General features: G+C 55.3%; 2 protein-coding genes across 3 annotated transcripts; one reads left to right on the top strand and one right to left on the bottom strand.

Moving 5' to 3' along the window:
• Window positions 1-414: 414 nt before the first annotated feature.
• LOC137751888 (uncharacterized) lies at window positions 415-3436 on the bottom strand. The gene is made up of 4 exons (XM_068526532.1): window positions 3404-3436; window positions 1031-1520; window positions 698-906; window positions 415-507 (listed from the first exon to the last, which is right to left on the bottom strand). Exons 1-4 carry the CDS (start codon window positions 3434-3436, stop codon window positions 415-417), a joined length of 825 nt encoding a protein of 274 aa, XP_068382633.1.
• Window positions 3437-3702: 266 nt separating this feature from the next.
• GRTP1 (growth hormone regulated TBC protein 1) lies at window positions 3703-25819 on the top strand. 2 transcript variants are annotated; one of them, XM_068526824.1, is made up of 8 exons: window positions 3703-3841; window positions 4121-4272; window positions 9001-9159; window positions 11661-11785; window positions 13748-13844; window positions 17539-17711; window positions 17783-17968; window positions 25552-25819. In XM_068526824.1, the coding sequence occupies exons 1-8, from the start codon at window positions 3795-3797 to the stop codon at window positions 25639-25641; spliced, it is 1029 nt and encodes a 342-aa protein (XP_068382925.1). In that variant the 5' UTR covers window positions 3703-3794; the 3' UTR covers window positions 25642-25819. The 2 variants fall into 2 exon arrangements, with proteins under 2 accessions (XP_068382925.1, XP_068382926.1); XM_068526825.1 differs by lacking the exon at window positions 3703-3841 and adding an exon at window positions 8769-8868 and having other exon boundaries at window positions 4203-4272.
• Window positions 25820-26559: the final 740 nt, after the last annotated feature.

The following is a 26559-nucleotide window of genomic DNA, read 5'->3' as shown; positions in this document are numbered from 1 at the left end:
GGGGGTACCGGCACCCCCAGAACTTCAGAGCTCTGACGGCACATCTTACTTCAGACGGCAGCAGCTCTTACAATCAGGCGACGAGAACAGGGAGTCCCTGCAGGAAGAGGGGCGTCTGATGGGTGGTGAGTGGACACTGGGCTGGGGGTGGCCGGCCTCCCCAGAGGAGCCAGGGCCCCTGGGCGGGTAGTTCTCACACAGGGCCTGAAGCTTTAGTGCTGCAAAGCAGGTTCCTCAAGCAGCCTGACGGTGGGCAGCGGGACACCAGGAGCTGGCTGCACACCAGCCCAGGCATGCCCTCGCCCTGAGGGGCCGTGCTCGATTTGGTTCCCTTCGTCTGGATGTGACCTGCCTGTGTGGACAGTCACAGGCTTTGGGGGCAGGACGTCTGTCCGGTGAGAGTGCCCGGGACGCTCAGGGCACCAGGCGTCTGGAGGTGGATGGAGGAGCACCGAGGGCACAGGGGTCCGGCTGCCTCTGGCTCCCAGGCGGGGGGTTGGGCCGACGCTGCGAGGCGGGGGCCAGTGGCCCTCAAACCGCGCTCTGGCTGCGGACCCTCCTGGCCGCCTCGGACACGGGTGCTTTCTCCCTGTATCGCTGCTTCCACTCTTCCTGGAGGGCGGCCCCCTCTTATCTAATGCTCGCCCTCGTTTCATGCGGCCCCAAATGCCCTCGGTCGGGGGTACTGCTATCACACCCAAGTCCAAGTGCCCGGATCCGTGGTCTGTGTTTCCTGTTGGGGCCGGGACCCGGCGGCTGTGAGGACACAGTGGGAGATGGAGGCTGGAATGCGCCTGAGAGGGCAGGAGTTAGGAAAAGAGGCCGAGGGGGAGCAGGAAGTGCCCGCCAGGCCCGCCGGGCCAGGGGGGCTGCTGGGCTGGGCCAGCGGGGCTGCGAGCTGGGCCACTTTGGGGCACGAGAGGAGTGAGGGCAGCCGTACCGGACATGCTCTTGGAGACAGGGAGTAGGAAATGTGGTTTGGGCCCCAAAGAAAGGCCAGAACGGGTGGGGGATTCAGGGAGTCACTTGCCGCAAGTGGGAGCAGCCCTGTCCAGGGTGGCAGAGGGGGCTGCCAGGGAAAGGGGCGGAGCAGAGACAGGAGGGCGGGGCAGCGGCAGGGGGGCGGGGCTCTGGGGGCGGGGCAGCGACAGGAGGGCGGGGCGCCGGGGAGCGGGGCAGAGACAGGAGGGCGGGACGCCAGGGCGGGGCAGAGACAGGAGGGCGGGGCGCTGGGGGCGGGGCAGCGACAGGAGGGCGGGGCGCCGGGGAGAGGGGCAGAGACAGGAGGGCGGGGCGCCAGGGCGGGGCAGAGACAGGAGGGCGGGGCAGCGGCAGGAGGGCGGGGCGCCGGGGGCGGGGCAGAAACAGGAGGGCGGGGCGCCGGGGGCGGGGCAGGGCTGGTGCTTGATGATTTGTAAGACCGGCACAGGTGGGCGCCGCGTGGGCCGGGGGCCCCCCCCCGCGCTGGTAGGAGGGTAAGTCACCCTGCCTGCGGACTGGAGCCTGCAGAAGGAGGCACCCTGTTGGCGGGAGGGCCAAGGAGGTGGGTCTGTGAACTGAGCCGAGGGCTTGGAAAGTCTCCCCAGAACCAGCAAATGGGGGGCATTTGGGGTCCTGTTCAGTGGAGCACTGATTTCCTACAGACTTCCACGGAAATGGACAGACAGACATCCCCAGCTTAGGGACAGGTATGTTCCCCAAATTACTTTCCAGGCTCCTTGCTTAGCCCTCAGATGGAATATTCCCGAAAAACCAGTGTTAAGGGCCAGGCTGGTTCACAACAGCCCAGGTAGATTTGCAGTGGATGCTGGCAATCCCGTTTCCACCACGCCCAGCCACGGCTTATAGGCACTTGTCATGAGAAAGTACATCTAGATCCCCAGTGAGACACTCTCCAAAGGTGCCGGGCCCTGGTGGAGTGGGCCCTGCACAGCCAGGTGGCCACGTGACGTCTGCAGAGATGGTGTCTTTTCTGATTTGCCTGATCTGCCTACGGTCTGAACCCACTTCTTTAAAAGGACCCTTGGCACGTGGAGGGCTGAGGCTACAAAAGTGCCGTAAATCTTAAATTTAAAGAATCTTAAATCCCCTTTTACCTCACCACATTTCCAAGGCAAAATTCAAAATGACAGTTTGGGCAAATTCTCAATGGCCTCCCAAATACGACAAGCGGTTTAGACATGGTTTTCACGCCACGATATTGAAACGTGGGGACAGTGCAATGGTGAACAGGGACCGAGAAAGATGCTGTCCTAAACCAGGGCTGTCCTGCAGTATCAAGGGGAACAGCGGACACGCAACATGGTAACCGCGGTGCTCACATCCGCTGGCGTTTCCCTCCAACTAAAAGGCACGCAAGGCTGGGATCGCATTTCTGTTCAATCGCGGGCGGCTCACAGAGGTGACCCATGCTGCCAAGATGTGCACAGAAGTGGGAAGAGGCATTGGGAGGAGGGAGCCCCTTTAGGGAGCAGAGCAGACGTGTGGGCTGTTAAGCCCAGGTCACCCCAGATGGCAATCCTGCAGGGCCCAGCCCACCCTCCATCAGCTGGGCTGGAGGAGCCCCAGCCAGCCAGCTCTTTGGACGTTGTGGTCCCGGCAGGGCTTGGCCCAGGGACGGGGCTGGAGGCAGGTGTCTGTGGAGGGGCTGGACACCACCCCCCCAGTCTGGCTTGGGGAGGCGGGGAGGGACAGGGCAGATTTCCCTGGGGGTGGGGCTGCAGGCATGAAGATCCACTTACTTGGGACTTCCCTGTTGGCGCAGTGGTTAACAACCCGCCTGCCAATGCAGGGGACATGGGTTTGATTCTCGGCCCGGGAAGATCTCACATGCCGCGGAGCAACTAAGCCCGTGCGCCACAACTACTGAGCCTGCGCTCTAGAGCCCGCGAGCCACAACTACTGAGCCTGCGAACCACAACTGCTGAAGCCCGTGCGCCTAGAGCCCGTGCTCCGCAACAAGAGAAGCCACTGCAATGAGAAGCCCGCGCACCACAAGGAAGAGTAGGGCCTGCTCACAGCAACTAGAGAAAGCCAGCGCATCAACAAAGACCCAACACAGCCAAAATATAAATTAAAAAAAAAAATCCACTTATTTATGTGTTGTTCTCAGGTTTTAAGTGTAGGTTGAAAAAGACCAAGTAAAAAATAAGACGATCTTTTTCTGCAAAAACAACATTAAAATAGCAGTCATAGGTCAGAACGCCGGCCTTTGGACCTGCGGGGCACTGAGGTTTGGTGTGCTGTCAGAAGAATCCAAACTGGACTGATCTCCTCCAACCTTTGCTCCAGGCCCGGCAGGCCCGGGGGTGGGGGATGAGGGGTGGTACCCGCCGCACCTGTCCGGCCAGCCTTGCCAGGTTGAGTCCCCAGTCCCGCCCCAGGTCCCCCAAATCCCACCCACCCCGGTCTCCCCATCCCGCCCCCGGTCCACCATCCCCCACCCCGCGCCTCCTCCCTCCCGGCCTCGGGGACCGCGTGGCGGCCGGGCTGCGGCCCCTCCCAGGCTCCGGGCTCCAGCTGCTCCTGGCGCAGGAGCAGGTGCAGCCCCTCCCGCCCCCTCCTCCCTTCGGGCCCCACCCCGTCCCTCCCTCGCCAGCCGCGCCCCCGCCCTCCCCCTCCCCTGACATTCCCACTCCTCTCCCCCGCCCTCCTTCCCCGCCCCTCCCCCGCCGCCAGCCCCGCCTCCCGGCGCCCGCGGCCCGGCGGAAAGACCGGAGGTGCCACGAGTCCCGGGAGGTGGACTTGGCACCCCCGGCCCCGCGGCCCGGGCGCCCCCTCCCGCCCCTTCCGGCATGGAGTCCGCGGGGCGCGCGCAGGCGGCGCGGGACCGCGTCCCCAGGTAGGCGCGCGAGGCCCGGGCGCCCCTGGCCCAGCCCGGGGCAGCGGGCGCGGTTGCCGGTGGCGTGGAGCCGGCGGGGGCGGTGGTGCCCGGCGCCTGCGCGCCCCTGGGCGGCCCCTGCGCTGCGCACGCGCCCGCGCTCGGCCCGCCGCCCCTTCCTGCACCCGGGCGGGTCGGGGGGAACACGAGCCCCCCACGGGGGGCCCCGGGCGCCGGGCGCCGCAGGTCCCACGTCCCACGTGCGCGCGGAACTTTACTCTGGGTCTTCTTGTGTCGTAGGATCGATCCGTACGGGTTTGAAAGGCCTGAGGACTTTGATTATGCAGCTTATGAAGAATTTTTTTCCACCTATCTGGCGATACTCACCAGAAGAGCCATAAAATGGTCCAGACTTCTGAAGGGAGGCGGTGGTGTCCAGAAGAGTATGACGCGTGAGTTCGGAGCCTGACCCGCCAGGCGCGCAACAAGTGACCCGACCGACGGGTGACGGGCGCGCCAGGGAGGTCAGGGCTTGGGGTTCCTTCGGCTCTCGGATCTCGGGGAGGGGGGAAGGCTGCCGCGAGCCCGGCTCGTATCCCGCGCAGGCTCACAGGTGAGGGCGCTGCACGGTCAAGGTGCGGGCCCTCCTTTCTTCCCTTCGGCATGAGGCCTGCTTGTCCTTTGAGATGGATGGAGACCATGGCCTTCCTTCCAGAAGAAGGTGGATTTCCTGCTCCTCCAAATGAGAGTGGCCAGGGCTGTGCCCTTGCGTGCTTCTAGGCAGAGCTCTCCCTGACCCCAGCAGAGTGAAAGCGGGGTCCTTCCTGCACACCCCCACCTCTTCCCCTGCTTCTCCTTGGGGTTCTTCCCCAGCGCCAGGCTTTGCCCTCGCCTCCTTCAGGTCTGGATTGGAATGCCACCTCCAGGAAGCCTTCCCGTCTCACCCCACAGCCCCACACTTCCTGTCCTTTCCTTGCCTATTTTCTGTTCCTCCCTGTCTTATGCGGTGTGGGTCATACTTATTTTATCCTTTGTTTCCCCTGCTGGGATCAAAGACCCCTCCCTGCCGGCTGGATTGGATGGATGATTGCTTCGGTGTTTGTTGAATGAATGAATGGAGTGTTTGCCTGCAGTGTTCCTCACGCTGTGGATAGAGGCCAGACCGTGGGTACCTGCGGGCAGGTGGTGAGGGGTGGACGGGAATGTGCCCCGGGGAGCTAAGGAAACTCAAGTATGTGGGGCAGAGGGGCTACTGGGGCTTCCTGACATGGGACATTAATGACAATTAAGGGGTGAGGGTGGGGGTCCCAGCCACCAGGTGCTGAGTTGTGACCAGAGTATTAGGGGTGTGGTGAGGAGGGCCCGGAGGTGGAACAGGGGCCCTGCACCAGGTCACAGGTGGGCACACGTTGCACCACCAGGCAGAGAGAAGTCAGCGTTTAAGCAAGGGGGTGACAGGTCAATTTTTGCCTTTAAAGGGGTTGGTGACTAGGGCCCAGAGGGGCCCCAGTACGCAGGAGATGCTGGGGAAATACTTATGGGATTAACGCGGGGTGGTGGGGGGGAGGAGGCAGGTGGACCTGGACCTCGGCCTCACCCTGGGCTTCTCCCTCAACCAGGCCCCCCCTCCTCAAGGCTGTTACTGGTGGGCAGTGTTTAGTAAAAACATGGGTAAACTAGCGTTTCATATAATCAGCCTGAAGGGACCTCAAAGGTTGACCCTTCTTGCTTTCCAGACCCTGAAGCTAATATCCTGCGTGATTGTATGCCGAGGTCCATCCCTGCGTTGCTGCTAGTGTTAACATGTTTCCAGCAGACACCGGCTTCATTTTTTTACTTTTGATTTGTTTTTAACAGTTACACACAAGTATATAAAAATAAACTTAATTTTTGCACATGGGAAAACATCTTAATCACAGTAAAAGGTGTGAATTGAATTGAGTTTCTCTGCTGCCCAGGCCCCAGTCTCCCGCAGAGGTGACCGCTGGCGACTGTCCCACGTCCCCCCAGGAACAGGGTACACTCTCGAGCTGTCGTTTGCTTTTTAATGCAGGAGAAGACTTCCTGTCCAACATAGACCCAGGGGTCCAGCTGACCCAGAGGTCAGTTAATGCAGAGAATCACTGCAAGATGTACAGGAGCGCATAAGCCTTTGTTTTTATATAAAACACACGTGCATGTTTATTCCTCTTTGATTTTGTCATTTGATTCTATCCTGTCATCTTTTCTTTGAACAGGGAGGGTCCACCAATTCTGTATCTTTCCTGCCGAAACCGTACTTAACGCGTTGTATCTGTTTTCCAGTGTCGGGGTTTTTTTTCCAGGTGGGTCGGGAATAAAAGCAATCTGAATGCAGAATCCTTCCAGATCTTTAGTCTTTTCTTCGACTTTTGAGGTTGTCTGATTTAAAGGTTTTGTTTTGTTTTTGCTTTTGCCTTTTGGAGCACTTATCAACTTTTTCTGAAAATTTAACTTGGTTTTATTGAAATAACAATTATTTCTTTTTTGCTTTAATTTTTAAAAAATATCTGCAGCGTTCGTTAAACTGTCTGATCATGGCAGGGAGTATACTTGGCGTACAGGTTTAGGAGCAAACATACTTGATCCCTGGTGAGCCTTTGGCCTGGGGACGGGGTTCACTGTCGAGCTGAACCCAAGAGCACAGTGACCTGAAGTTCTTTCAGGAAATCCAGCGAGAGGCGTGTGGGCTCGCACCGTTCTGTGGTCCAGGGCGTCGCCGCTGGAGCTGGTGTGGCTTCCGGGTGTGACGGCCGGGGAGGCTGCAGCACCCACGGGGCTCCAAGGGAGGGGCAGTCGGCGTAGACAGCAGTGGACATGTGATCCAGGAAATGGGCATCCAGTGTTTTTCCTGCCAGACGTTCCGGGCTGGCCGTCGTGTCGTCGGGTGTGTGGCATCCCAGGGAAGGGAGGCCGTGTGCGGGCTGTGGGACCCAGCTTGCGCAGTAAGAGCCAGGCAGCCGAGTTTGGAACGCTGACCCTGACACCAGCAAGTACACCTGAAGACCACCTTTGCTCCCGTGCCTTCACTGTTTCTGGCTTTTTGGGTCCTACTGTGTGTGTTCTCTTTTTTTGAGAGGACTTCCGTCTTGTCTCCAGTCACGTGATTACCCACAAATCCTGGCATCCAGCAAGCCTTCAGGTGACAGCTGAAACTCACCCTGCTTGAGGACGCTAGCTGTGGATACGATGAAGCTTTTCTTTTTCTTTTTCTTTGTCTGTGGCGAGTATCCAGCGGGAGCCTGAGATCGCTTGCTCTCAGTGCTTGACCTGGAAGCTACCCTTACGTTCCTTTCCGTCTTGGTGTGAAGGCACTTGGCGAGGGAAAAGCTCCGTCCCGTTTGCTTCTTCTGTGTCTCCTGCCCAGTGGGCTAGGGTATTAGTGCGATCTAAATGAGAGTGAAATTGCAAAACATATTTTAAAGACAAATATAAAAAACCTGGGAATCTGCTTAACTTTTTTGGGGCAGACAGCTGGGAGTTAATTCTTTGCGGTCTAGCTTCTTTTTAAAAAATTGCCAGCTGTTTTTACCATATATTTTACACTCCTCCAAATGTCCGGGAGGATGCATGGGTTAGCCCTGCCCTTGGGGAAGTGTCAGTCTCTGAGGATGGGAAAACCGTTTTATTTCTCTTCCAAAGAAACTTAGTAAATTCAGATAACAAACAACGAAAGTAACAGAAGCCTTTATTCTCTGAAACTTCTGGGTGTTGTTAACTGCTCTTACAGCCAGCCGAGAGCCCCGAGTCCTGACTGTATTTCAGGCACTGGGCTGTGCTTTGTTCCCATTTCACAGGTTAGGAGACTGAGGCCTACTCAAGGTCGGGGCTGCTGAGGCACAGTGTGAGGGGTTTAACCAGTTTGCACTTTCCTTTTTATACTTTATATTAATTTTTAAAAATTTGCAGTGAAATTCGCTCTTCTTGGCGTACAGGTCTATGAGTGTAGACAAATGCACAGTCAGGTAATCCCCACCACAGGTAAGGTGCAGAACAGTCGGTCACCTTCAGGAGCCCCTCCTGCATGATCCTCGGTGGCTGACCTGCAGGCCTGGACATCGGCAGAGGCCTGGGTGGGTGTGGCGGCAGCTACGGGGCAGCGGGAGGGGTCCTGAAGGTGTATTGGCATCTCTCTCCGTTTATTTAGTTCTTGGATTTCTCTTTGCAGATGTTTTGTTAGATTTATACCTAAATATTTCTCCTCTCATTTTTGGTGCTGTTGTAAGTGATACTGTCTCAGTGTTTTTATTTCAGTGGTTTGCTGTTCATGCGTGGAGTTACTGTTGATTTCTGCATGTCCTTTCCTTTTGCTCCATCTCAGTGGGAATGGCCCCCTCCCGAGTTAGGCCTGACCTGTCCTCCCCCTTGCTGTTGCGAGAAGTGGATTAATTCACTCTGGGCGCTGCTGGTCATGCTGACCCCTGAGGGCTCGTGTAAATCGTACTAAGTTGGAGGGTAGACTTAAAAACGTCACGTCCCCATAACAGAATGACCAGACCAAGCCACGCTGGCCAAGACGTTCTGGCCCAGACGTGATCCTACTACACGCTTCTAAACTGGCAAAGGGTTTCTCGAGTTTTCTTTGCCTTTGGCGGATGGTGTTAAAATCTGTCCTTTCCTTCCTCTGGGCATCCCTCGTCACGCCCGCATCCCTCTGCACACGTTTGCCGTGCGTTTCCTGTCCCGCACGCCCTCCCAGGAGCAGGCAGCTGCTCGGGGCCTGGCCTCCGGGAAGCCTCTTTTAAGGTGCTCACGTACAGGTGACCATCAGTTTGAGTTATAAGATTTTAGCGATAGTGCTTTTCTTGAGTGGAACCTATAATCTTTTCCTGTTAAATATGGCTGGTGCCTCGGCGTCCGGCACAGGCCGAGGGGCGGGCAGGGTGGGGACTGGAGGTGACCCTCACAGCCCGTATTCTTGTGCTGACAGCGAGCTAGAGGTACCAGGGCTGCTGTAGCCTCCAGACTGTGCTCAGCTTGGGGACGGAGAGCGGAATTCTGTAATGAGCGCGTGTATCCGTTTGGTGGAGGTGCGTGAAGTTTTGCACCTTTTTTATGTCTGATTGACTGATTTCGGTGAGAGCCAGAAGCAAACCCTGTGGTTTCTGGCCTCGGGAAGCGCCCGGCAGTCTGTCTGAAGCTGCCCCTTCCCTCCGTTTCAGTGAAGCGCTACATCCGGAAGGGCGTCCCGCTGGAGCACCGGGCCCGCGTCTGGATGGGGGTGAGCGGAGCCCAGGCCCAGATGGACCGGAACCCCGGCTACTACCGCCATCTCCTCCAGGGAGAAAGGGACGACAGCCTGGAGGAGGCCATCAGGACAGGTGACGCACGGGGTCCGTCCCCCGGGATGTGGGGGCCGGGCGGCACCCCCAGAAGGAAACTGTGTTAGCACCCGGTGATGCTGTGATGTGGATGAGGAAAGTTACGTGGTTAAAGATGCACCAACTGATTTCAGTTTTCTGAAAGGAAAATCAAATCTCAGGCATTCACGAGGGGAGGTCAGTGATTTGAACTGGTTCAGAAAGTATTTGCGTGTCTAGCTAGGTGGTAAGGAAAATGGTACTAGAAAGACCAGATTTCTTCTGAGAAGGCTCCCTGCAGGAACGCGAGGCCGCTGAGCCAGCAGTCAGTACGGGAGGGACGTGGGCTGGGTGACCCCCCCGGACGCACAGACATGGCTGCCCACGTGCGGGAAGCCACACACCGGAGGCCTCTCTTTATGTCATACTCTGAGTGTCCAGGGATGCTCGGGTTTTGGGCTCCCGTCTTCCTTTTCCTCCAGTTTCCTCACTGGTCCCATAGGGACAGGCTCATAGGCTCTTCAGAGTTCAGAGTACTCAAAAAAATGTTTAACCTAAACTGAATAATTAGATTTTTAGGAAATACATCTGCCTTTCTGACTTTAACAGCTTTTGAGAACTACAGATATAAACACAAATACTTCATTTAAAAAATTTGATTACTTTAAATGTCGGAGAGGTTGGACTGACTTGTAACGTTGAGAAAGTGGTGTGTCCCCAGCGTAAGGAGTAGGGGTCCCAGATCCCAGAGCTGGAGACGGGGTGGGGGGTGCTGGGGCGCTGAGCCTGCTGGCTGCCTCCTGACCCCACAGCAAACCCCGGCCAAAGGGCTCAGGACGGACGCCGCCGTGACCCTGCAGGCACACGTGCGGGGATCCCTCCGCAGGGCCAGACGTGCTAATTCAGGGTGGGAAGAGACCTCAGGTCCAAGCAAAGGCCGATCGTGTTAAATAAATTAGAATGTGGCTGTTTGTTTGAAGAATGAATTTTAAAGGCTCTATTTAGTGCAGAGTGTTTGAATACATAAAATTTACCTTTCTGTCTTTCCAGACTGAACCTCTGTCCCCATTAAACACTAACTCCCCATCCCCTCCCCCGCCTCCCACCATCCACTCTGTCTCTATGAATTTGACGCCTCTAGGGACTTCGTATGGCTGGAATGATACAGTATTTGTCCTTTTGCGTCTGGCTTATTTCACTGAGCGTAACGGCCTCGAGGTTCGGCCTCAAGGTTCACCCACGTTGAGCGTGTGTCAGGATTCCCTTCCTTTCTGAGGCTGAACAACATTCTGTCATGTGTAGAGACTGCGTTATGTTTATCCATCATCTGTCCACTTAGGCTGCTTCCACCCTCTGGCCACTGTGAGTTATGCTGCATGAACGGGGGTGTGCAGGTAATTCTTTGAGACCCCGCTTTCAGTGTTTTGGGTACATGCGCAGAAGTGGAATTGCTGGGTCACGTGATGATTCGAGGTCTATTTTTGAAGAGTCTGGATCAGTCATTTTATAGGGACAGTAGAGCGGGTGCTTCGTGCCACGTAAGTGCAGACCAAACGTCCGGCCGTGTCTGCCTCTAGCATGGCGGTGGGGTAGGGGTAGAGAGATTTCAAAACACAGAAGTCTCATCACAGAAGACGTTATGTAGCAGTGAGCACTGTTGATCACTCTAGTCTGAATTAGTGAAAAGCACTCATCTCCCCGTGATGGATGCCAGTTTCTGGAAGGTTCAGAATTCCAGGAAAAAACTCTTCTTTGTAAAAAACACACAATGAAAACTTACATGCTTTGAGGCAGGCAGCGTGCTGTTCGGCTCAGAGCTGGTTTTCGTGGGCAGAGACCAGGCCTGGGCCAGAGCCTGGGGGCAGAATTCCTGCAGCAGTGGGGAGGCCTCCAGCTACCAGCTGTGTCCCTGAGTCCCGCTGAGTCGCGCGGACACCACTGCTCTGATCCAAGCAGGGCCAGCGGCTGTTCGTTGACCCCCGCCCTCCTTACTCTGCCCCCGTCCTCGGTTCACAGGATCGCAGCTCCTTAAGGCAGGCGTCCGCCCGGGCCGGGAGGGGGGCCGAGGAGCAGCGAGAGGCCGCCGGGGACTGTCCTGCAGACAGAAGCCGGAGGCGATGAGTTTATGTCGTGCTTAGTTTCCCTTTTGTCTGTTTATCTCTAAACGGGAATCTCGGTGTGTCCTGCCTCCTCATGTGTTCAGTTGTCAGAACTGGGAAGATTTTCCGAAGTTTTATGTAACCTGTTCACCTGTCACCCCGCCTTATCCCCAGCTAAGCGGGGGGCGCGGGGATGGCAGGAACCGCCAGGGCCCAAGCAGCCCGGCCTCCTCCTAGGAGCCCGCTCTGTCGTCCTTGCTGACCCGTGTCCCCGGGCCAGGCTGCCGCGGGACAGGGGCCCCGGGGGGCCGCCTCCGCGCCCCCGAGGCCGGCTGATGGTGGCGGTCAGGAAGGGTCCGGGTCCGTCGCAGAGCCCTCTCTGTCCCCAGCCCTGAGCGGCCTGCGCCGCGGATTTCCTCGCAGACATGAACAGGACCTTCCCTGACAACGTGCGGTTCCGGAAGGGCTCGGAGCCCTGCTTGCAGAGGACCCTGTACAACGTGCTGCTGGCCTACGGGCACCACAACCGTGGCGTGGGCTACTGCCAGGTGAGCCCCCGGCGCCCGCAGCCCCAGCAGGGACGTCAGCCCGGTGCTGGGCTGCCGGGCCCCCCCGACACGGGCTGGGACCTCACCGTCTCCCCGCGGTGCCAGCCCACGGAGGCGGGGCGGGGGGAAGGGGAAGCAGCTGCGCTGAACACGGGCTGTGTTGACCTGGCTCGGGAGACCAGCACCCTCTCGTCTTGGTGCAGATGGCGGGCATGTGCGTGTGTGCCTGCGCGTGCACGCGTGCGGTGGGCCAGCCCTTCGAGGCTGTTTCCGGAAGCCGGAGCAGCCGGCAGCAGGAGGTGACAGGGGTCTTGCCTTGTTCCTGCCGCGTGGAGCTGCCCGTCAGGTGGCGGGAGTCAGTTCTCGTTCCTCCCTGGAGACTCTCCTTCTGGAGCATCGAAGGGACAGTGTTCACGACCCGGAAAGCGAGGGGAGCTGGGTCGGGAGCCGCAGGGACCGTGTCCTCCCGCCCTGCACTCCGGAGGCTGCCGGGTCCCGGCGGGTGTGGGCAGGGGCCAGGGGCTGCGGTTGGGGGCTCCTGTCCCTGCGTGCGAGGCCCCTGTGGCCCCCGAGCCGGAGGCCGGGCCAAAGCGTCCCCGAGAGGAAGGCAGGCCCTGGGCGGTAGCACCTACGGTCCCAGGTGGCTCCAGGGCCGGGACCACGAGCGCCGGGCGGGGGGCAGGGGACACGGACGCCTACTCGGGGCGGCCCCCGCAGCTCGTGTCCCGTGTGGACGGCACATGGCATGGCCTCGGCTCCGGGGGGACGGGGGGTCACGGAAAGGAGTGAGGCGGGTGCTTTGAAAAGACCAGCAGCAAAGACACGTGGGGACGCCGTTGAGAGCGGCTGGCGTGATTCCCAGGCTGTTTTCAGGCCGCTGTTCCGCAGGGGGTACCTGCAGGAAAGGCGCAGCTGGGCGGATCTGTCCTTCCGAGGGAATCCCTGACACTGTCACCTGTTACGACTGCCCTTAACGTACTGTCCTGGGGCAGGAGCTGACCTTCAGGACTTGGGGAGACAGGGCGGCTGAGAAACTGTCCTTAGGTTATTCTAGCTGCTGTTCTTGTGGGTTTTAAAAATAGGTTTAAAAAATAACCCACACCATTTTAAACATGAGCCTGATGCCAAAGCCCTGCTGGCTTTTGGGAAATACATGCACGTATGTACACACACACACACGTATGAGCTTCCTGTGGCTGCCGTGACATCGTGCCGCCGGCTGAGAGGCGCACAGGACAGGAATCGATCGTGTCTCAGCCCCGCAGGTGGGAGTCCGAGGTCCGGGGGTCGGGGGGCTGGCTTCTCCGTGGCTGTCTCGCTGGTGACCCGTAGCCTCTGCGGGTGGTGTGTCTGGGTCCAAATTTAACTTGTTGGTTGACGAGAGCTGGATTTTCCCCTTACTGCTAGAGAAATACATGTTTATTTTAGAAGTTGTAGAGAAGCAGCAAAGAAGAAAGTGGAAGTCACCCGAAAGCCAGTCACGCAGGAGGGGCGCTGACTCGGTGCCAGACCACCGCTGCTCCTTCCCGGGTCCACCCGCCCCTGGCGGTTGAGGGTCCTGAACTGTGTGTACATGGCAGCGTCTGCCCCCTCGGCGCTGTGCGCCGTGAATTTCCCCAGATGGGCTCTATCACAAGATTCCACTTCAGCGTCCCCGAGCGTCAGACCACGCGCCTTACCGTTCTTAGGAAGTGTGGTCACTGGTGTAGTTTCCCCCCCGGTACAGTTTCATGAACACGAGGCCCTGGCTTGTTCTAAGGCAGGATTCATGGGCCCAACTACACGTGTCACTAGATGGCACAGCCTTAGACACTGTAGCTCCACTGAAAGGTCGTTCCAGAATCAGGCAAGTTTTAGGGAAGAGCCAGGAAAACGGAAAGTTAGCAGTTAGCCAGGCGATTACAGAATCTGCAGGTGGTTTAGACCTCAGTGAGTTTCCTTCGTTCTTTTGTCTCATTTCAGGGAATGAACTTTATAGCGGGGTATCTGATTCTGGTGACAAGGAGTGAAGAGGAGTCCTTTTGGCTGTTGGACGCCCTTGTTGGCAGAATACTCCCGGGTACGTTGAATCCTCGCGGTAAGAGTGGAACTGTCGCTTTCTGGTGTTGCCGAAACAATGCCACTGACAAGTCAAGACGTGATGAACAGAAGGAACTGTCTGAGAGTTGAGGTCGAAAACCTTGCAATTGAGTTCAGACAGGAGCACGCAAGATGCGGGGTCCCAGCAGGCGGCGCTGCATCTCGGGGCCTGGACATGGCTGAGCCGGGCTCCCGGCTCCTGATCCCGGTCTGCGCCGCTGGCGTCTGGGGCTCCTGATCCCGGTCTGCGCCGCTGGCGTCTGGACCGTGGGGATCGCCACGGCCGTAGTGAGTAGACAGGCGAGCGGCCGGGCTTCTGTAGCCTTCGTTGCTGGGCTCGTGAATGGCCGTGAGTGCAGTGACTGTCAGCTGTTGTGGTTACTGCTCTCGAGGTGAAGATCATTCCTCTCGTGCGTTTCTGCTTTTCTATTTATTATTGAATATTAATTGTTTTAGTTAATAAACCACCACCGATTTCTGTGACGCGCCGCGTAGATGGTGAGCTGCAGAGTAGGGTCCCTTTGGGACAAGAAGTGGCCGGAGCCATCTGGGGTGGGAGAGGACTTGGGCAGATGTGACCCCCCCCCAGCCACGATGGCGGTGATTGGTCCAGCCGCTGGCAAAGTCCTGGTGACTGTGGACGGGCTCCAGCTGCCCACGCGGCGAGCCCTGGTGGTCTCGTCTGCTGTGCCCGCCTCCCGTTTCCTTCCCCCTCCTCCGCCACCCGCCTTCCCGGGTCGGCCCGGGCTCAGCCCAGGACCACCCGGGAGAGCAGCCGCCCGTCCTGGGGGCTGCGTGTTCAGATGCGAGGGCAGCCGGGGCCCGTCCAGGCTCCGGGCTCGCCTGCACCTGCTCTCGTCTGATCCACGGAGCCGCCACACCACACACGCCAACCGCTGAGTCCCCTTCATGGATGGCGGCACGGAGGCCTGGGCTCAGATCCACAGCTCTGTGCCCCCAGGAGGTGAGCCTGGGCGGTGCCGGGAAGAGGGGGCCTCTCCTCAGGCTTGTGCCGCTGTTAGCAAGGGCTGGGGGGATGCCGCCCGCGGGGGACGGAGGACGGAGGGGGCAGCTGCCCCGGCTTCATGGCGGAGCCGGAACGGCTGTCAGGGGAGAAGATGGACAGGCTTCCAGACAAAACGCCAACACGGCTCCGTGGTCACCGTTTGCTCAGTTAGGTCAGAGACTGCATTATGATGAACGTTCCCACCGTGACCAATTCCAGGTGCTCTTTGGGGGTTTGGGGAACATCAGGGCACAAAGCCTAAAAGCCTGGTGGCGACAGCAGCGGGACCGAGATAAACAGAGGCCGTAAGGGCCGACCTAGAGAAACAGAAAAGCAAGGCTCCAGGTGGCCCCCCGGGGGTAGTGCGTTACACAGACTTATTTTTAAGACCATAAGATGTCATTTCTGATAATTATTAGGTTCAGTCAAACTAAACTACAATGCAAACAGGCCCATTCTTCTGCAAGGACAGGGCATCATGGCCGGGCTTAGATCACAGGATGGCCCAGACCTAAAATGGCTTCTTTTACGTCAAGAAAGTGATGTCTGGGTCTCCTCCTCCGGGGAACCCCTGCCCTATCTGCCCTCAGACTGCTGAGCCTGCAGAGATGCAGAGAAGGGACAGGAGGTGTGATGGGCTGGGCCAGCTCGGGATGTCACATTGGTGATGAGTCAGCCCATTAATGAACGAACACACTTGCATCCTGAGAGCTGGTCTGACCTGTTTCCCCTTGAGACACAGGGGAGGGGAGCCGGGTGACGATTGCCCCTCCCGGGAGCAGCCCCGCTGAAGCCAGAAGGTGTGGCCGAGACAAGGGCGGGCAGGGCTCATTCTGGGGGTGACAGTACCTGGGGCTCCCTGTGCCCACCTGCCCCCGCAGCAGCGCTCCCCCTCTCCACGTGCTGACACAGCCGTTGGGCTGTTTGCAAAGTGGGGCGACCCCGGGAGAGGCCTGACTCGGGGAGAAGGTCCTTGGCGTCTGCGCAGGCCGGCCAGGCTGAGGGGGGCTGCAGGCGGGGCCTGGCCCTTGGGGTTTGCCATCAGCGGCTCACGACAGACCGGGGCACGGGGGTGTCAGCGACCCTCCTGTGACTGGCTCAGGCCTGTGGCGGTTTTGGGGTGTGACCTTGACTATTTTGGGAGCTGCCGTAAGCCTGTCTGTAACCGAGAACGAGGCCGTGCTGTGCTCACGGCTCCGCAAATCCGCTGTCTCCACCGCGCTCTCCTGAGACGGCTCAGCACCCTGCAGGACAGGGAGCGGAGCCTGCCCCTTTCCCCCGGGACCGGAGCCAGAGCGCTGCTAGTTGAGAGGACAGGACAGCCAGCGGCCCTAGGGTTTAGGAACGGAAGTGAGAGGAGAGTATGGGAGAGAAGGAAGTTTCAGTCCCAGGTATTTATAGCTGAACAGGCTTCTAGGAACTGATTTCTGGGGTCTTTAGTACTGAGCGCGGTTTAGCGTGTGCACACGCTCTGAAAACCAGCGGTGTGACCATGATGTCGTGTCTATACTCATAATGATTCTATTTTAACCCAAATACTTAAGTAACAAAAACGTCTTTCCCTTTGCCGTGGTGAATGACCAAACTGTGTGTGGCAGTGGGCACAGAACGCGTACCAAGTTTTCCTATTTTATTTTATTATTTTTTAAAATTTTTATTTATTTTATTTATTTATTTTTGGCCGTGTTGGGTCTTCATTGCTGCGCGCGGGCTTTCTCTAGTTGCGGCGAGCAGGGGCTACTCTTCATTGCGGTGCGCGGGCTTCTCGTTGCCGTGGCTTCTCTTGTTGTGAAGCACGGCTCTAGGCACGCGGGCTTCAGTAGTGGCTTGCAGGCTCAGTAGTTGTGGCTCGTGGGCTCTAGAGCACAGGCTCAGTAGTTGTGGCACGTGGGCTCAGTAGTTGTGGCTCACAGGCTGTAGAGCGCAGGCTCAGTAGTTGTGGCGCACGGGCTTAGTTGCTCCGCAGCATGTGGGATCTTCCTGGACAGGGCTTGAACCCGTGTCCCCTGCCTTGGCAGGTGGATTCTTAACCACTGCGCCACCAGGGAAGCCCCCCTGTTTTATTATTTTATTTTATTCCTATTTTTATAGCAAAGTTTAAGCATTAAGATTTATTATAATACAGCACATTAAGCTAGAGAATTCCTTGGCAAGGAAGTGTCCATTCAAAAGACAGTCACGCCGTTGGAAGCATTGGTCTGTCTGATGCTGTCCTGTAACGTTCACCTGCATCTTCTCCATGAGAGGAAAATAGGACTCGTGACACAAGAGGGGTGGTGTTCTGTGCTAGGGGGGTGCCCAGGACACTTTGGGGGGGGGCCAGGACGCTCACACGTTCGGTTTCCCATCCATCCATCGACGGACACTTGGTTGTACCCACTGTTGGCTGCTTGATCGTGGGTTGCAAACGTCCCCGCTTTCCATCAGGTTGTGACAGATGCCCAGTGGGGCACCGCTGTCTGGAGCGCTGGGACCCGGGGCCCCACTCTGGGCATTGTTCCCAGGAATTCCTGCATCCCTGTGGCTGGGATCGTGCCCTGGGTCGTCCTCTGGAAAGGGTCTCTGGGCATGGCCCCCCTCTCACGGCTCAGGGGGAACGAGGGTCGTGGTTGTCAGGGGCTGTGGTTTGTGGGGTCCACATCCCCGCTTCTCCCCTGTCCCCGTGCAGATTACTACAGCCCCTCGATGCTGGGCCTGAAGACGGACCAGGAGGTCCTCGGGGAGCTGGTGAGGACCAAGCTGCCGGCGGTGGCAGCCCTGATGGACAGTCATGGCCTGCTGTGGACCCTGGTCGTGTCGCGCTGGTTCATCTGCCTGTTTGTGGACGTCCTGCCCGTGGAGGTGAGGGCGCCTGGCGCGGACTGGGGCCAACTAGGCGGCCACGCGCTGACCCGCTGTCTCTTCCTCTGCAGACCGTGCTTCGCATCTGGGATTGTCTGTTCAACGAGGGCTCCAAGATCATCTTCCGGGTGGCGCTGACCCTCATCAAGCAACATCAGGCCTTGATCTTGGAAGCCACCAGCGTCCCTGACATCTGTGAGAAGTTCAAGGAGATCACCAGAGGGAGCTTCGTGACCGAATGCCACACCTTCATGCAGGTGGGTGTCGGCGCCCTGCTGGCCTCCCTGCGTGGTCTGCCCGGCCCTCCCCGCTACGCAGCCCAGGGAGGGGCTTCAGCCCTTCCAGGCCAGCTTCTCCTGGAGCCCGGGGCACCTGGCAGACCCGGGGTGCTCACCCTTGCTCCCCTCCTGCGCCATCAGCCCAGGGGTGGGGCCGGGTGCCACCTGGGGCCCCCCAGGGAGCCCCGTTGGATCCACACCTTGGTTTCTTCCGGGCCTGGGAGGTGACCGCCCCCATCCCAGGCTTTCCCGATGACCCGGTCTACACCGGGCCCCCCATTTCTGTTCAGCCGTACGCCTGTTGACTTCTCTGCGGCCTTGGTGGGGTCACGCCTGTCTGTCCCTCCCCGCTGGGTACCGGGCCTGGGGCAGGCCATGTGGACAACTCGGATCCCCTGGGAAGGCGCGGGCCGGGGGGCGGGGTTTACAGGGACGACTGGGATGAGGGCGCGAAGCCCAGGCCTGGAGTGACCCTGGGAGGGGGGAGCGCTGACCCAGACGCCCGGCCCGTGGTGCTCCTCACCTTCCCTCTTGAAACAGCTGCACTGAGGATGCGACCCCTCCCCCGCCCCCCAGGGTACGAGGCCGCTGGCTGAGGAGGTCCTGCAGCCTAGGGCTGTTTAGGTGTTTGGTTTCAGTGAACGAAGGCCCCCGTACAATTCACCCTTTACCTGGAGATTTCAGAGCTCTTCGGTGCCTTCCGCTCAGCGGTGGTGCAGCTGCGTCACTGGGCCCAGGCGTTTTCTTGTCCTCAAAGGGCGCCCCAGCCCCAGCCAACGCCCTGCTCTGTCCCCAAGGCTCGGCCTCCTGGACAGTGCGACTTTGGCGTCCGGCCCGTGGACTCGGGCTAATGCTTCCGAGGTGGTGCGATTCTGTCTGTGTGGAGCGGGGCACCCGCACACAGTAGGTGCTCAGTGCAGGTGCCTGGCCTGCTTGTGTGATGGCTGCAGGCGCATGTGTGTCCACAGCGGGTGTGGCCGGCGTTCCGGTCCAAAGGTATTCTGGGCCCTGTGAGCTGAGTGGACACGGGATTGGCGGGGTGGTCTCCCCACACGGCAGAAAAACCACTGCGTAAAGACATGTGTCTGCCCACGACAGGTGTGGCCATCATGGGACACTGGCGGGGAGGTGGCCCTGGTCGTATTTCCTCAGGGGTCTCTACAAAGTTGTATATGTATTTCAGCAAAACTGCAGTTTGTAGGTCAAACCTCTCTGAAATCCTGTGTGATAACATCTAGAATTTCCTTGAGAATGAAAGCCGTGATCTCATTGGCAGCTGAGAGCAACGCAATGGGAAGAGGACAGCTGAACCCATCTGAAGAGTTTGTTCTCAGGTCATCGGGCCCGCTCGGCACTTGCTCCCAGGTGCTCCCACCCCGCCCCCCAGGCACCTTCTCTCCTCCTCGTTGTGAAGCAGTTTTCTCTGTTACCGGAAGCAAGTCTGAGTCCCTTCCTGCTTCCACTTCTCAAATCTGCTTTCTTCCTTGCTTAGTCTGCTCACCGACGGCCCCGACTGGCTTCCGAGCTGCTGCGGGCAGTCAAAACGAAAAGAGCCCACGCAAGAAGGGCAAAAGCAGAATCAGGGCTTCTGTGCAGCAACGGACACCGGCAGCAGAGTGAAGAGGGAACTCACGGAACAGGAGAGACTGTGCAAACCACGTCTGCTAAGGGGTCAACATCCAGACACACAGAGACCACAGCTCAACAAGGAGGCAAGGAATTACATTTTAAAATGGGCAGAGCGGACTTCCCTGGTGGCACAGTGGTTGAGAATCCACCTGCCAATGCAGGGGACATGGGTTCGAGCCCTGGTCCGGGAAGATCCCACATGCCGCGGAGTAACTAAGCCCGTGCGCCACAACTACTGAGCCTGTGCTCTACAGCCTGTGAGCCACAAATACTGAGCCCACATACCACAACTACTGAAGCCCACACACCTAGAGCCCATGCTCCACAACAAGAGAAGACTGTGCACCACAACGAAGACCCAACACAGCCATAAATAAATAAATTTTTAAAAAAGAAAAAGAAAAATGGGCAGAGGGACTTCCCTGGCGGTCCAGTGCTTAAAACTCCACGCTTCTAATGCAGGGGGCACAGGTTTGATCCCTGGTCAGGGAACTAAGATCCCACATGCCGCGCAGCGTGGCCAAAACGTTTTAAAAAAAGTTTTAAATGGGCAGAGGGCCTGAATAGACCCTATCCAAAAAAGACATACAGATGGCCAACAGGTACATGAAAAGATGCTCAACATCACTCGTCATCAGGGAAATGCAAGTCAAAACCACAATGAGCTATCGCCTCGCACCTGTCAGAATGGCTATCATCAAAAAGACCACAAATAACAAATGTTGGTGAGGATGTGGAGAAAAGGGAACCCTATTCATACATTGTTGGTGGGAATGTAAATTGGTGCAGGCACTGTGAAAAACAGTATGGAGGTCCTCAAAAAACTAAAAATAGAACTACCATATGATCCAGCAATCCCACTGCTGGGCATTTATCCAAAGGAAATGAAATCAGGGTCTCTAAGAGACCCCAGCCCGCCCACGTTCATTGCAGCATCACAATAGCCAAGGCATGGAAACAACCTGAATGCCCATACAGAGGCATGGATAAACAAAATGTGGTCCATCCATGCAGTGGGATTTTATCCAGCCTTACAAAGGAAGGTCCTGATACCTGCTACCACGTGGATGAACCTGGAGGACATTATGCTCAGTAATTTGTCACAAAAGGACAAAAGCTGTCTAATTCCACGTATGTGAGGCCCCTGGAGGAGTCAGATTCATAGAGACAGAAGGGGGGGTGCTGGGGACAGAGTTGGGTTTGGGAAGATGAGAAGGTTCTGGAGATCTGATGCCCAACATGTGAGCATAGCTTACACTACCCAGCCACACACCTGGAGTGGTTAGGATGTAAATTATTGGGTGGGCCAAAAGGTTCGTCGTTTTCTCCATAAGATGGCTCTAGTAGCACTTGGTTGTCTTTAACTTCATTCAAAACAATTTTGTTCAACAGAGTTTTGGAAGTCCTAGCCACAGCAATTAGAGAAGAGAAAGAAATAAAAGGAATACAAATTGGAAGAGAAGTAAAACTGTCACTGTTTGCAGATGACGGGATACTATACATAGAGAATCCTAAAGATGCCAGCAGAAAACTACTAGAGCTAATCAATGAGTTTGGTAATGTTGCAGGATACAAAATTAATGCACAGAAATCTCTGGCATTCCTATACACTAACAATGAAAAATCAGAGAAATTAAGGAAACAATCCCATTTACCATTGCAACAAAAAGAGTAAAATACCTAGGAATAAACCTACCTAAGGGGGTGAAAGACTTGCACTCAGAAAACTTTATAAAACACTGATGAAAGAAATCAAAGATGACATAAGCAGATGGAGAAATATACAGTGTTTTTGGATTGGAAGAATCAATATTGGGAAAATGACTATGCTACCCAAAGCAATCTGCAGATTCAATGCAGTCCCTATCAAATTACCAATGGCATTCTTCACAGAATTAGAACAAAAAATTTTACAATTCGTATGGAAACACAAAAGACCCTGAATAACGAAAGCAATCTTGAGAAAGAAAAACGGAGCTGGAGGAATCAGGCGCCCTGACTTCAGACTATACTACAAAGCTACAGTAATCAAGACAGTATGGTACTGGCACAAAAACAGAAATATAGATCAATGGTACAGGATAGAAAGCCCAGAGATAAACCCACCCACATATGGGCACCTAATTTACGACGAAGGAGGCAAGAACATACAATGGAGAAAAGACAGCCTCTTCAATAAGTGGTGCTGGGAAAACTGGACAGCTACATGTAAAAGAATGAAATTAGAACACTCCCTAACACCATACACAAAAATAAACTCCAAATGGATTAAAGACCTAAATGTAAGACCAGACACTATAAAACTCTTAGAGGAAAACATAGGAAAAACACTCTTGGACATAAACCACAGCAAGATCTTTTTTGACCCACCTCCTAGAGTAATGAAAATAAAACTGAAAATAAACAAATGGGACCGAATTAAACTTAAAAGCTTTTGCACAGCAAAGGAAACCATAAACAAGACGAAAAGACAACCCTCAGAATGGGAGAAAACATTTGCAAATGAAACAACGGACAAAGGATTAATCTCCAAAATATAAAAACAGCTCATGGGGCTTCCCTGGTGGCGCGGTGGTTGAGAATCTGCCTGCCAATGCAGGGGACATGGGTTCGAGCCCTGGTCTGGGAAGATCCCACATGCCGCGGAGCAACTGGGCCCATGAGCCACAACTACTGAGCCTGCGCGTCTGGAGCCTGTGCTCCGCAACAAAAGAGGCCGCGATAATGAGAGGCCCGTGCACCGCGATGAAGAGTGGCCCCTGCTTGCCGCAACAAGAGAAAGCCCTCGTACAGAAACGAAGACCCAACACAGCCATAAGTAAAAATAAATTAAAAAAAAAACAAAAAAACAGCTCATGGAGCTCAATTTCAGAAAAACAAACAACCCAGTTAAAAATTGGGCAGAAGACCTAAATAGACATTTCACCAGAGAAGATGTACAGATGGCCAAGAGGCACATGAAAAGATGCTCAACATCACTAATAGAGAAATGCAAATCAAAACTACAATGAGGTATCACCTCACACCAGTCAGAATGGCCATCATCAAAAAATCTAGAAACAATAAATGCTGGAGAGGGTGTGGAGAAAAGGGAACCCTCCTGCACTGTTGGTGGTAATGTAAATTGATACAGTCACTATGGAGAACAGTATGGAGGGTCCTTAAAAAACTAAAAATAGAACTACCATGTGACGCAGCAATTCCACTACTGGGCATACACCCTGAGAAAACCATAATTCAAAAAGAGACATGTACCACAATGTTTATTGCAGCACTATTTACAATAGCCAGGACATGGAACCCACCTAAATGTCCATCGACAGATGAATGGATAAAGAAGATGTGTCACATATATACAATGGAATATTAGCCATAAAAAGAATGAAATTGAATTATCTGTAGTGAGGTGGATGGACCTAGGGTCTGTCATACAGAGTGAAGTAAGTCAGAAAGAGAAAAACAAATACCGTATGCTAACGCATATATATGGAATCTTAAAAAAAAAAAAAAAAAGGTGTTGATGAACCTAGTGGCAGAGCAGGAATAAAGATGTAGACAGAGAGAATGGACTTGAGGACAAGGCGGGGGATGGGGAGGGGAAGCTGGGACAAAGTGAGAGAGTGGCATGGACATACATACATTACCAATAGATAGCTAGCTAGTGGATAGCTAGTGGGAAGCAAAATAGATAGCTAGTGGGAAGCAGCCGCATAGCACAGGGAGATCAGTTCGGTGCTTTGTGACCACCTAGAGGGGTGGGATAGGGAGGTTGGGAGGGAGATGCAAGGGAGAGGAGATATGGGGATGTACGTATGCATATGGCTGATTCATTTTGTTGTGCGACAGAGGCTAGCGCACTATGGTGAAGCAGTTATACTCCAATAAAGACATATTTTAAAAAAAAACAATTTTGTTAGATTGTATTGTGATGGCTGTCATATCAGCATCCTTTTAAGAAAAGACATCAAAATTGGTGAATTTTTGTGTAGCCATTTTAATATTGAAGATGGAAGGAAAAAAGCAACATTTTCAGCATATTGTGCTGTATTATTTCAGTAAAGGTAAAAACGCAACCAAAATGCAAAAAAAGATTTGTGCAGTGTATGGAGAAGGTGCTGTGACTGCTGGAACGTGCCAAAAGTGGTTTGCGAAGTTTCGTGCTGGAGATTTCTCGCTGGACAACGCTCCACGGTCGGGTAGACCAGTTGAAGTTGAGAGCGATCAAGTCGAGACATTAACTGAGAACAATCAACGTTATACCATGCGGGAGATAGCAGACATAGTCGAAATCTCCAAATCAAACGTTGAAAATCATTTGCACCAGCTTGGTTATGTTCATCACTTTGATGTTTGGGTTCCACATAAGTTAAGCGAAAAAAACCTTCTTGACCGTATTTCCGCATGCAATTCTCTACTGAAACGTAATGAAAACGTTCCGTTTTTCAAACAAATTGTGACAGGCGATGAAAAGTGGATACTGTACAATAATGTGGAACGGAAGACATCGTGGGGCAAGTGAAATGAACCACCACCAACCACTCCAAAGGCCAGTCTTCATCCAAAGAAGGTGATGCTGTGTATAGGGTGGGATTGGGAGTCCTCTATTATGAGCTCCTTCCAGAAAACCAAACGATTAAGTCCAACAAGTACTGCTCCCAGTTAGACCAACTGAAAGCAGCACTCGATGAAAAGCGTCCAGAATTGGTCAACAGAAAACACATAATCTTCCATCAGGATAATGCAAGACCGCCTGTTTCTTTAATGACCAGGCAAAAACTGTTACAGCTTGTTACAGCTTGTAAGTTCTGATTCATCCTCGGTATTCACCAGACGTTGCATCTTCGGATTTCCATTTATTTTGGTCTTTACAAAATTCTCTTAATGGAAAAAAATTCAATTCCCTGAAAGACTGTAAGAGGCACCTGGGACAGTTCTTTGCTCAGAAAGATAAAAGTTTTGGGAAGAAGGAATTATGAAGTTGCCTGGAAAATTGCAGAAGGCAGTGGAACAAAAGGGTGAATACATTGTTCAATAAAGTTCTTGGTGAAAATGAAAAACGTCTTTTATTTTTACTTAAAAACCGAAGGCACTTTTTGGCCAACCCAATATGTAGGTTTTACCACAAAAACAGAGAAACACCAAAAGAATTGAAAATTGGACAAGATGTTACCGAATTTTAATTCCAAGAGCTCAGAGCCTCAGACTTCAGAATCTGAGACATTTTATGGGTTGGATTCAAAATTTTTAAAGTACGAAACGTGACCCAAGTGTAACGGAGCAGGACCCTGTGGGCCTTCCCAGGGCAGCCCCCTCCCCCATCTCCTCTGCTGTGGCTCCTCTGAAGTACCCAGATAATCGTATCTCATGCACGTTTCCTGAGTTTTTCAGATGCTAAAACCACCAAGGAATGTCGCCCCCAGCAGCTCTGGCGCCTGAGGATTGATAATGTGACCCTGTGACCTCACCGTCAACCAGAGGACTGCGCGGAGCTGATCACACACCCTGGGACCCCCTCCCTCATCTGGTCTTGAAAATGCTTTGCTGAAACCCTTCCGGGAGTTTGGGCCTTTTGGGGGCATGAGCCACCTGTTCTCCTTGCTCGGCCCCGCAGTAAACCCTTCTCTGCGCCAAACTCCGGCCGCCTCCCCCCCCCCCCCCCCCCGCCCCGCGCCCCTGCCCTCCTGGGGTGAAGGTCAAAGGGGCTGTGCGTTCCCGGCGCCCCAGCTGGCCGCGTGGGGAAGCCGCAGCCTCTTCGGGCAGTGTCTGTGCTGATGGTTGAGTTATTCTGTCACTAACATCCTTTCGGTTTTAAAAAGTGATGGAAACAGGTGACCTTCCTTCGCTCACTGACCAACGGGCCTCAGCCCAGCCTTTACCAGGGGCAGGAAGGGGAAACGCATTGCGGGGTCTAAACTAATCCCCTTCTGTTCCAGAAAATCTTCTCGGAGCCTGGGAGCCTGTCCAGGGCCGGCATTGCCAGGCTGAGGGAGCGTTGCCGGGCCCGGCTGCTGGCGCAGGGCTGACACGGCCTTCGGGGCATCGGGCCGCCACCCGCCTTGTGCTGCCGACACACGACACACGCCGCCTCCACACTCCAGCCGGGAGCGATTTGTCATTCTGTAACATAGCTTTTCAAGTCTAGCTCTTCGTGTTTCTAAATATATATTTTTACCTGCGACACATAATATATACAACCTGACACGTGCGATTGTGTTTATTCCGTCGGCACCTGTGAGTCTGCATCGGCTCATCAGCCACTGAAAACTAACCCCCAGCAGTGACGTGCATCAGTGTCGCTGGTGCCAGTACTCACGGTCCTTCCTGCAGGAGAGCAGTGGCCTCCAGGGGGGGTGTGCGCACGTGACCTCACCGTAGAAGGTAAGTTTCTCAAAAGATTTTTTTTAATTATCGTGTTACGTGAAGAATAAACCAGATGTACGTGTGGAAGATTTAAGGACTGCAAGTCAGATCTGGGCTGCGTCATCCCGGACCCCTGGAGGGAGAAGACGCCCCAGCGAGACCCCTCCTCTCGGGGCTGGAGGCCCTGGACCTCCACCCTGACCCCATCTGCCTCCCTCTGGGGGTTCTACCTCTGGCTGAGAAACCCACAGCCTAGGCAGGCTGTCCTGCACAGGACACATGGGGACAGGTGGCCTTTTCCTGGAAGGAACCACGCAACGGGTTCCCCTCCGTGGGAGCTGACCAGCTGCACTGCCCGGGGCTCTGTGAAGGCAGAGGCACCACCTCCATGCCGGGTACTTAGCTTAACGTGTTCCTACCCTGTGTGATGCTACAAATCCCACCACGCCTGCCGAGACCTGACCCTGCAGGACAGGCCAGCTGCTGGTCTCTCCGCTCAGGCTCAGGCCTGTACCGCCCACACCGCAGAGAAGCAGAGATGGACGTGGGGGACAGTGACGCAGCTCATGCCACTTACGGCT

This window comes from Eschrichtius robustus, chromosome 18 (genome assembly GCF_028021215.1).
Source record: "Eschrichtius robustus isolate mEscRob2 chromosome 18, mEscRob2.pri, whole genome shotgun sequence".
Taxonomy (NCBI): Eukaryota; Metazoa; Chordata; class Mammalia; order Artiodactyla; family Eschrichtiidae; genus Eschrichtius; species Eschrichtius robustus.
This window is presented reverse-complemented; position numbering and strand designations above follow the sequence as displayed.